Genomic DNA, 11,338 nt, shown 5'->3' with positions numbered 1-11,338 from the left:
TGCAAAGAAGGTGTAACATTTAGAGCAGGGGTGGGGAACCTTTTTTCTGCCGAGGGCCATTTTGCTATAAGTAACATTATTTGCAGGCCCGGTGCAGGCCACGTCCCTTCCATGTGACGTCACATGGGGGCAGGGCCACAATCATCGGTGATTACAGCAATGCCCGGAGCATCCTGAAGATGCTCCTGGGAGCTGTAAGAGCAGCGGTGTGACCGTCTGAAGCATCCTAAGGATGCTCCAGGTGGCATTGCTGCATAGATTCTGGCTGCAGGGTGTCATTCTAGGCACCCTGCTAGCCAGATGAGGCTAGCAGAAAGAAGCTCAGAAGGCCAGACCAAATGATTCCGGGGGCGAGGTTCCCCATCCCTGATTTAGAGACTGACCCAAAGAAAAATGTGTAACTGTAATTGCAGCTAAAGGAGCTTCTAACAAGTAGTTAAACAGAATTGTAGACACTTATGTAATCAAAATCAAGTAACTGATTTGTAATTAATAATTTTAGAGTTTTTGTTATTTTAGTTTACTTTTTGTATAGATCAGGTCTAAGAATTCCTTAATAATTACAGTTTAATTCCATGATTTATGAAAATAGAATGTGAAGAAAACTAATGGGGTGAAAAAATATTATAGTCATTGTAAGAAATCACAGTACAATTAAGGAACACAATGGGACAAATGTAATAGCTTCAGGGTTGCTGAAAGTACTGATGTTTGTGTGATTTAGCCCCAAGATTTTGGCAGACCGGAGGCTCTTGTCCCAATTCCAAATATTATAGACATCAATATCCCACCAAAGTCCTTTCATGTAAATGAAGTTTAAGATTAAAATAGACATTCTATGGACTGTTGATTGCCTAATTTATTGTATATATTGAGCAGAAATACTATATATTTTTTTGTAGATCCAATAATTTGCCCTCTTTGATGGACATAAAGGGTACAAGTCAGTTGCATCCAAATACAAATGAACCTTAATTTAGGTTTAACTAACCACACTGCTATGGAATTCTGATATGAGGAGTCATAGGTTATGTGCCTCTCACATCCTTAATTTCTTACTCCACTATTTTTGGGTCACTACTGCTTTTCAAAAACTTTTTTTGCCTAACCAAAATATCTCCTAGAAATCACACTACACTTGTGCCCCAGTATCATCACTAATTCCCAGTGACATGATAGTCTGCAGACTTTTGAATATTATTTAAAACCACAAATACAGGTCTCTACAAAAAATAAAAAGGATCGACAAGAAGCTTTGATGCAGGTCTACATGGAGTAGCGGCAAAACTACATTTTTAGATTTTCAACTGTAGCATTTTATTTATCTATCTTACTCTGGCGTTAGGATGGCGTCACTTGCATAAATTGCCATTTACTTAAGTGATTCAATTATAAAACACAAAATAAAGAATAAAGTTAAAATATTAGCAAAAAAACTCTGCTGTTTATGCCCGTGTCAAATTAGCTTGGAACCCTCTGTTGTTTTAGAAAGGGGTCATCCTCCACGAATCCAGTATTGATTAGTAAATGTAAAGACCACACTGTCACCAGATTAGTGCCACTTTAACAGACTTTGGGTCTTACCTAAAGGGATCAGGACACCATAATTAAGTTTATTAAATAATAAAACTTATTAAAACTGTTAACCCGATTTATTTCATTCTCCCCAGCTTATACACATTTTGGGTTGATAATAAGCCATGCCTCTGTATACAGTAAAAGCTTTGCTTTATAATTTTGTTTAATTGGATTTAAAACTTAAAGTAAATTGTCACATACTGTACTTATAAGTTAGTAAAACTGTGGTTTGAAAATAAATTAATCTACTTTGCTCCATGCTTAATTAAACTTCCCTAATTCCTAAAACTGTTAATGAGAGCATTGATTAAACAATAAAATTAGTACTTACTCCAAGCTCATATGCGGCTGTGATGAGCTCCCCTGTGAAAAAATAAATGTAAAACCAATAATTACCATTAGGGAATGACCCTCCTCCAAAGTTTTCCAAATTCAAAGGCTTGCGCTGGGATTTTGCATTAATTTGACTTGATAAAAATAAATCTAGAGAGATTTAGCAGCATGAAATTTTCTTAGAAATTCCTCCCACTTTCGATTTAGTTTAAACGGAGAAGCATTTCATAAATATAGTACGTGCTTTATTATTGTTTCAGTTTAATAAAATGTAATAACCAAACACTTTCATTCGGTTTAAGAAATTAGGCTAATTGTATATTTTTATTATATGTATTTACTGTTTAAAGTCTATAAAAGCACATGAAAGCTGCACTACCACCCACAGAAAACATAGTTCTAATGTACCAATGCACAGAGTCAAATCTGCAGCAGCAGCAACTCACATCAAGAGGTTGCAGCTTGTGAGTGGTCCGGCTGCTCTATCCCCTGTCCGCCGGAGGGGCACATCAGTTAAATAAATTCTGTAGGTGGTAGTGAAGCTTTAATATGATATATGTATAATATGAGATATGGTAAGAACTTACCTTTGTTATCTCTATTTCTACGAAGTCCATAGGGTTCCACCGGATACCTTGGGGTATAGGTGATAACGTCAGGCATCGGGCACCATAGAGTTAAGTTTTCAGCCTCCCAGGATGCACTAGGGTCCCCCTCCTATACCCCGCCCCCGAGCCAAGGCATCTCAGTTACGTACCAAGCCATAGGCCGGAGGAGGAGAAGGAAGAGAGAGAAAAAAGATCTGGACACACACAAGAATCACATTCTCACCAGAGGGAGATGGAAAAACCGGTGACCAGAGTAAAGCCCATCTGCAGCACAGGTGCGACAGGGCGGGAGTCCTGTGGACCCCTATGGACTTCGTAGAAATAGAGATAACAAAGGTAAGTTCTTACCATATCTCATATTTTCTACATCAGGGTCCATAGGGTATCCACAGGATACCTTGGGGATGTCCCAAAGCAGTATCCTTCAAGGGTGGGGACACTCCTGTGCTGAAGGGAGAATCCGCCGCCCGAAGGAAGCATCCTGAGAGGCAAAGGTGTCAAACCCATAATACCTCACAAAGGTATGGACAGAGGACCACGTGGCAGCCTTGCAGATCTGGACTGCCGAGGCACCACGTCGAGTTGCCCACGAAGGACCCACAGACCTAGTGGAATGAGCCCTCACAGAGGAAGGAACCGGAAGGCCTTCATGAAGATAAGCTTCAGAAATAGCCATACGGATCGAGGCTGCCAAAGTCTGCTTTGAAGCAGGCCAACCTTTTTTACGGAAGCCATAGAGGACAAACAAGGCGTCCGACTTCCTAAACGAAGAAATGCTGTCAACATAAATCTTTAAGGCCCGCACAACATCCAAAGTGGCCTCATCCACTGAAAGATCAGGTGAGTTAAAAGCCAGCACAACGATTTCCTCGTTGATATGAAAACGAGAAACAACTTTGGGAATAAATTCAGGACGAGTGCGCAGCACTGCCCTGTTCCCATGAAAAATCAAGAAAGGGGCTCTATCCTGTAGACCCCCTAAGTCAGAAACATGTCTGGCCGAAGCGATGGCCAGAAGGAAAATTGTTTTAGCTGTCAGCCAGTTAAGGTCCACTGAGCCCAGTGGTTCAAACTGCGGTCCCTGGAGAGCCCTCAGGACCACAGCTAAATCCCAAGGCGCCACCGGTGGAACAAATGGTGACTGAATTCTAAGAACACCTTGCATAAAGGTGCGCACATCAGGGATTGTAGCAATCAGACGATGGAATCAGACAGACAGGGCAGACACCTGCACCTTCAAAGAAGCAAGGCTCCGCCCAGACCAGGATGCGGGTCACCTCTACGAGTGCCGTCCGACTTCGGGCTCCTCCTTGCCGATTTATGTAAGCCACGGTGGTGGCGTTGTCTGACTGGACCTGCACGGGGTGACCTTGGAGAACCCGCTGTGCCTGCTGAAGAGCATTGAAAAAGGTGCAGAGTTCCAAGATGTTTATCGGAAGCTCCTTTTTTGCCCGAGTCCATCTGCCCTGGAACAAGTGTGGACCCATGACCGCTCCCCAGCCCCGAAGTCTGGCGTCCGTTGTTAATAGGACCCAGTTCGCCGCCCAAAACGGACGACCCTTGTTGAGATGGGTCGTCTGCAACCACCAGGCAAGGGACAGGCGAACCTCCGGAGTGAGCACCATCGTCTGGGACTATAGACTCTGAGGCAGTCCATTCCATTTGGACAGGATCAATTGCTGTAGAGGTCTGGAGTGAAACTGGGCATATTCCACCATGTCGAATACTGACACCATGGAGCCCAGTAACCTCATCGCCGAGTGTACAGACAGACGGCGACTCTGCAGACAACTGCGCACCCTCAACTGCAAGGCAGAGATCTTTTCTCCCATCACAAACATCCGCTGCTGACTGGAGACCAATAAGGCTCCGAGGTGCAGAATCCTCTGTGACGGGATCAGGGTGGACTTTTTACAGTTTATCAACCAGCCGTGCCGTTGCAGTACTGCAATCGTCAGATCCAAGTGGAGTAGAAGGAGCTCTGGAGACCCTGCTACCAACAAAAGGTCATCTAGGTACGGCAACATGCGGACTCCCTGCAGCTGCAGGAACGCCGCCATGACCGCTATAACCTTGGTGAACACCCGTGGTGCTGTCGCCAGGCCAAAAGGTAACGCCCGGAACTGAAAGTGATCATTGCGGATTGCAAACCTGAGGAACTATTGGTGACGCAAAAGAATAGGGTCATGCAGGTAAGCGTCCTGTATGTCCAACGACACCATGTAATCCCCAGGTTCCAGCGCCAGAATGATGGACCGTAGGGTTTCCATCCGAAACCGCGGCACCCGCAAGGACTTGAGTGCCTTGAGGTTGAGAATCGGACAGTACTACCCATTGGGTTTCTGCACCAAATATAGATTGGAATAGAAACCCTGGCCCCTCTGGGAGAATGGAACAGGCACTATAACTCCAGCCTGGAGCATAGTGTGCAAAACATTCCGCAGTTCCATGGCTTTGTTCTGGTCTAAGGGAAGACCCGTGGTGAAGAATCGGGATGGGGGCCTGTGCCGAAAGGAGAGGGCATACCCGTGAGAAACCACCTAGTGAACCCAAGTGTCTGTCGTAGTTGCCAACCAATACTGGGCGAACTGCAGTAGGCAGCCTCCCACTTTGGGATCCCCCAAAGGGAGGCCCGGACCGTCAGGCCGCAGGCTTGTCATCAGCCTTAGGGGTCGGACGTCTGGTACTCCAGGCCTGTTTCCTGGGCTTGGCCGATTTCTTGGGGCCAACCTGTCGGAGCGAAGGACTGTGCTTTAGGCCTACCCTGAGCCCTATAAGGCCGAAAGGACAACGTACCTGAACTGGAAGGGACGGCAGCAGACGGGAGACATGCAGACTTGGCTGCCGCCAGCGTTGCCACAATTTTGTCCAGATCCGGACCAAAGAGGACCTCTCCATTAAAGGGCAAAGCTTCCAATCCCTTTTTGGAATCAGCGTCCGCCTTCCAGGATCGCAACCAAAAGATGCGACGAGCAGCAATAGCTGCCGAAGAAATCCGAGATGTGAGGGTACTAATATCCAAGGCCACTTCATTGATGTAAGTGGCCGAATCTCGAAGGTTGCCTACCAACTCGGACTGTTCAGCCGAACAGTCGGAATCCAAAGACGCCTCCAAAACTATCCGCCCAGCGCTCCATAGCTCTGGCTACCCAACATACGGCCATAGCCGGTCTCGATGCCCCCCCCCCGCGAGGGAATAAATGGACTTCAGGCAGATTTACACCTTACGGTCCGTGGCATCCTTCAAGGAGGACATGGGCAATGTGGCACTTCGGACTAGGCGTGTCACATGAGAATCCACCTGAGGAGGGGATTCCCACTTCGAAAAATAATTGTCCGCAAACAGATAAGCCACCGCTAAACGTCTTTGAGGCTGATACAGTTTACCAGGATGTTTCCATGCCTCCTCTAAATGGTCTACTAACTGACCCGAAAGAGGAAACACTGTGGCGTCACCCTTAATATCCTTGAAAAAGGCATATTTGGACTTTGACACCGGAGGATCATCATCCTCAATAACTAAAGCTGTGCGGACTGCACGAATAAGGCCAGGAATATAAACCTTAGACTTAGCGTCCGACTCTTTAGTACGGAGAGGTTCTTGGTCAGAAAGATCCAGAATCTCCCCATCATCAGACGTCACGTCGTCATCCTCATAAGGAGAGGACAGAGACGCCACCGGCCGCTTGTGAGGCCACAACACAGACTCGCCTTGTAACATGTCCGACAAATGCTGTACAGAACTTGTTAGTGAATTAACCCACGCAGGCTCCTGAGAGACCTGAGGAGGGGAAATAGGGAGACGGTGGAGTTGTCTCGGGAAACCCTGCATGGGTGACGACACCACTGACTGCTGGGACAATCCCATCTGTGAGAATGCAGGTTGCGGAGCTAACTGGCCCACTAGGGTTGTAAGCGCTTTGGCGAAACAGGCCCAGGGCGGTTCCTGTACCGGAGCCGTGACAGTAATTGGTCGCGCCAATAAAAAACACCCCTCCGCGTTACCTTCCCCCTCCGCTATAGGTACCTTGCACGTAGTACACAAAAGCTGGAGAGGAAAATCACTCTCCGACATGATGGTAAGTATGTGACCCCTCTCACTGATACTCTTAGTATAGTGGGAGAACCACCCTGCAATCACCGCACCGCAAGGGCTTTAGCAGAAGAGGAGCAGGGAGAGTGAAATGGCTGACAGTAGAAAGTGAAAGTACAGGCAGCAGACGCTAGCAGCAGTCACATACAATGCAAAGAAATCAATCCCTGCACTATCAGCGCTGATCCTCAACTACGCAGACACAGGGCCTGGTAGGACACAGCGCTGCATACACAGACCTGTTCCAACGGAGGAGAGGTATGCCGGGGGACCCAGACCACGATGCCACCGATCAGCAGCTTCCAGCAACGTTCACCATGCTTCCATAAAAATGGCCACCGAGGAGCAGAGAGGAGGCCGGCCTGGGGGAGGAGCGCTGCCACAGGGCAAATCGGCAGGTGCAGAGAGGGCTGTGTGGAGCGGGGGAGGCGCTGGCTGTGTACAGGGAAGGCGCGCTCCCCTGGCATGCAATTAACCCCTGGGATGCCGCAGCGCTACCGCTCAGCTGCGGTCCGCTGTCCCAGGGGGGTAGTGGAAGCGCAGGTCCGAAACCTGGCACCACTCTGCAGCCAGTCCCCAGGGAGCCCCCTGCCTGGGTACTCTGGACCATGTGTCAGCGGGGACCCACCGTGGGACCCCGCTGCTTACCTGCTGCCCCCTTCAATCCGGCCATGGTCCCAAACATCTGGGGTCACCGCTAGCTGTGACCCCAGATGCTTACCAGCATCCCCGGATCAGTACCGGCGTTCTGGTACCGGCGGGGGGGTGTAGGGAAGACAGCATGGACGTCAGTAGTGACTGTCCATGCTGTACTTCCAGATGGGCAGCCACAGCTGCCTTGAAGAATACTTCAGGGGCTATCCTTAGCCCCCTTCTAAACAGGTGCTCCGACTCCAAGCCGGGCACCAACGAAACAGATGCCTTGGCTCTGGGGCGGGGTATAGGAGGGGGACCCTAGTGCATCCTGGGAGGCTGAAAACTTAACTCTATGGTGCCCGATGCCTGACGTCATCACCTATACCCCAAGGTATCCTGTGGATACCCTATGGACCCTGATGTAGAAATAATAGGTGGTAAAAGTAACAAATTACATGAGTAAGTAAAGTAAAAGGAAAGAATGCAATCTGTAACACATATAAAACAATACCTGTAGTACATGAAATCCACAGTTCTATGCCTACATTATAGCTCTGCCTTATGTTGTGCCCAGGTTAGCAGCCACCATTAAAGCCATGTGCCAATAAAGTTTATCAGTCCCATGCCCATAATACCCAGACCCATCCCAACCTCGAAAGAGAAAAATTCACAGAAAAGACAAACCAAAAGTTAGGCGCTACAGACAACTGTGACTGATGAATGAATCTAAAAGCAGCTCACCACTGAGGGGAATGGCTTGCCCCTAAAACATATACCTAAAAAAACAGATGTGGGAGCACTAATTAGACATAGGAAATACAGAATCGAATTGTAAAAATAGGGTAAATATTAACCCTTAATTTAATGAATCTTAAGATGTAAACCACTTATATAGTACTCATAATCGTATAAATGTCAATATATAAAATGCACATAAAAACGAACAGCAGAGCAAAGAAAAAAATTAGCAATTATAGGAGAAAAGCATAAGCATTGAAAAAAATGGAGTAAAATGCAAATAGGCTGGGAGCATATGACTTGTTCATGAAAGATACTTTTTCTGGGGGGCGTGGCCTGGCTGCCAAACAGAGTGGGCGCTTTTTCCTGCAGCTCCGGAACCTACCTCTCTGGATACCCTGTTTCAGCTGAGCCCCGCTGTCCTGGTGGACCCTCTCTCCACTCCTGCCCTTCCGCACCCTCGCTGACCCACTCACGACCAGAGCCGCAGGAGGTCGCCATCTTGTGAGCCCCGTCTGCACTCTGACGCGTTGGGCCCTCTGCTGTCTGCTCTGGCCACCTCTCTCCTGCCAGACCTGATCCTCTGCCTCTGCCGCTGGCTGCCTCATGAGCTGCTGACCTGTTCTATTGTGTACAGGCATGCGGGCACCTCTTCTCTCCTGCTGGGCCCCAGTCTATCCTGCTGCCCTCTCCCCTTGTGTGCTGGTCACCTTGGACTGCTGCAGAACACCGGCGGCTGGGGTCCCTGACTTCCCTGCGACTTTAATTATAACAGGAGTCCCTCCTGCAGCCTTTGGAACATCCACTGAATTCTGATGGCAGAATTTCTTAGGGAGCTCCTTTGTGCGGTTCCTGATACACACTCCCTCTCCAGTTGCTCCTGGAACTTATGGTGCCACAATTCTATTACCTCTCCCTGTGCTGACTGTGTGCCCCTGCCCTGTATACTCCACCCTGTCAGTCCTACCTGAACCTACACTGGAATGGTCTCTGACCCCAGCACAGCACCTGCATTTATATTTCCTGAGTGTCTCTCTGGACGGCTGGACCTTTTTCCCTATTTCTCTGCTGCTCTCGTCACCAGCCCAGTCTCTGGACCTTTCCATACATATTTTGGCGCCTACTGAAGTCCGATATATAGCTTACATTCCCACTCTGACGGCTATAACATGTACTAACTGAAACCTCGCTCCCTCTCACCCCTAATTAGTACACGTGGAGTTTTTTATAATATATACAGTCAGGTCCATAAATATTGGGACATTGACAGAATTTTCAAATTTTGGCCTCTATTCACCACCACAATGGCTTTGAAATGAAACAAACAAGATGTGATTTAACTGCAGACTTTCAGATTTAATTTGAGGGTAATTACATCCAAATCAGGTGAACGGTGTAGGAATTACAACGGTTTCTATATGTGCCTCCCACTTTTTAAGGGGCCAAAAGTAACGGGACAAACTAAACAATCCTAAATCTAACTTTCACTTTTTAATACTTTGTTTCAAATCCTTTGCAGGCAATTACAGCCTGAAGTCTGGAACGCATAGACATCACCAGACGCTGGGTTTCATACCTGGTGATGCTCTGCCAGGCCTCTACTGCAAATGTCTTCAGTTCCTGCTTGTTCTTGGGGCATTTTCCCTTCAGTTTTGTCTTCATCAAGTGAAATGCATGCTCAATCGGATTCAGGTCAGGGGATTGACTTGGCCATTGCATAACATTCCACTTTTTAGCCTTAAAAAACTCCTTGGTTGCTTATGCAGTATGCTTCGGGTCATTGTCCATCTGCACTGTGAAGCGCCGTCCAATGAGTTCTGAAGTATTTGACTGAATATGAGCATATAATATTGGCCAAAACACTTCAGAATTCATTCTGCTGCTTTTGTCAGCAGTCACATCATCAATAAATACAAGGGAACCAGTTCCATTGGCAGCCATATATGCCCACGCCATGACACTACCATCACCATGCTTCACTGATGAGGATCATGAGCAGTTCCTTTCCTTCTCTTCCCATCACTCTGGTACAAGTTGATCTTTGTCTCATCTGTCCATAGGATGTTGTTCCAGAACTGTAATGGCTTTTTTATATGTTGTTTGGCAAACTCTAATCTGGTCTTCCTGTTTTTGTGGCTCACCAATGGTTTGCATCTTGTGGTGAACCCTCTATATTCACTCTTGTTAAGTCTTCTCTTGATTGTTGACTTTGACACATATACACCTACCTCCTGGAGAGTGTTCTTGATTTGGCCAACTGTTGTGAAGGGGATTTTCTTCACCAGGGAAATAATTCTTTTGTCATCCACCCCAGTTGTTTTCCGTGGTCTTCCGGGTATTTTGGTGTTGCTGAGCTCTCCGGTGTGTTCTTTCTTTTTAAGAACGTTCCAAACAGTTGATTTGGCCACACCTAATGTTTTTGCTATCTCTCTGATGGGTTTGTTTTGATTTTTCAGCCTAATGATGGCTTGCTTCACTGATAGTGACAGCTCTTTGGATCTCATATTGAGAGTTGATAGCAACTGATTCCAAATGCAAATGTCACACCTAGAATCAACTCGACCTTTTACCTGCTTAATTGATAATGAAATAACGAGGGAATAGCTCACACCTGTCCATGAAATAGCTTTTGAGTTGATAGTCCCATTACTTTTGGTCCCTTAAAAAGTGGGAGGCACATATTGAAACTGTTGTAATTCCTACACCGTTCACCCGATTACCCTCAAATTAAATCTGAAAGTCTGCAGTTAAAGCACATCTTGTTCGTTTCATTTCAAAACCATTGTGGTGGTGAATAGAGGCCAAAATCTAAAAATTCTATCAATGTCCCAATATTTATGGACCTGACTGTGTATATATACAGTCACACACACACATATATACATACACACACACTTTTCCGATAATGCCTAGAGGGAAGAAATCTTCTGCAGGTGACCTCACACCATATCTCACAAAACCTAAGCATTTGTCTGACCCTAATGATGTCGCGCTGGATTCGGCTCCTGACCACTAACTCAGAATCAGAGGAAAAGGACCTATTACTCGTAAAGACTTCCTTATCTTGTTCAAGGAACTCAAAGATGTCAAAAAGTCTGTTCAGACCCTCTAAAGGCTTACAGTTGCACTGTTTTTATTGTTTCATGGTGGGGCCCCTCCACTTGTGAGGATACCCCCCACTATGTATGATCTATAATGTTGTCTCACTACTTGTTTTTGGACTTCCTTTAGCTTATTTTTCATGTATTTACAGGGGTTTATTCAGTTACACCCTGGTAAAGATACGGTAGAATGATAATAGTATGTATCTATATCTGTGCATATCCTGACTGTTCGCTAATGCCTTATCGAG

At 46.6% G+C, this 11,338-nt stretch overlaps 1 protein-coding gene across 3 annotated transcripts in view; it reads right to left on the bottom strand.

The window, feature by feature from the left end:
* The window catches only part of TMEM260 (transmembrane protein 260), a 124,910-nt gene that overhangs the window by 89,616 nt on the left and 23,956 nt on the right, over positions 1 to 11,338 (bottom strand). For all 3 annotated transcript variants that reach the window (XM_088461595.1, XM_088461594.1, XM_088461596.1), the window contains exon 3: positions 1,910 to 1,941. In XM_088461595.1, coding sequence (XP_088317721.1) covers positions 1,910 to 1,941 — 32 coding nt within the window. The remainder of the gene's footprint in view (positions 1 to 1,909; positions 1,942 to 11,338) is intronic.

The sequence above is a fragment of the Taudactylus pleione genome, unplaced genomic scaffold, assembly GCF_031769625.1.
Source record: "Taudactylus pleione unplaced genomic scaffold, aTauple2 ptg001075l, whole genome shotgun sequence".
NCBI classification, from domain to species: domain Eukaryota; kingdom Metazoa; phylum Chordata; class Amphibia; order Anura; family Myobatrachidae; genus Taudactylus; species Taudactylus pleione.
Note: the sequence above shows the minus strand (reverse complement) of the source record. Positions and strands in the feature narration are given on the sequence as shown.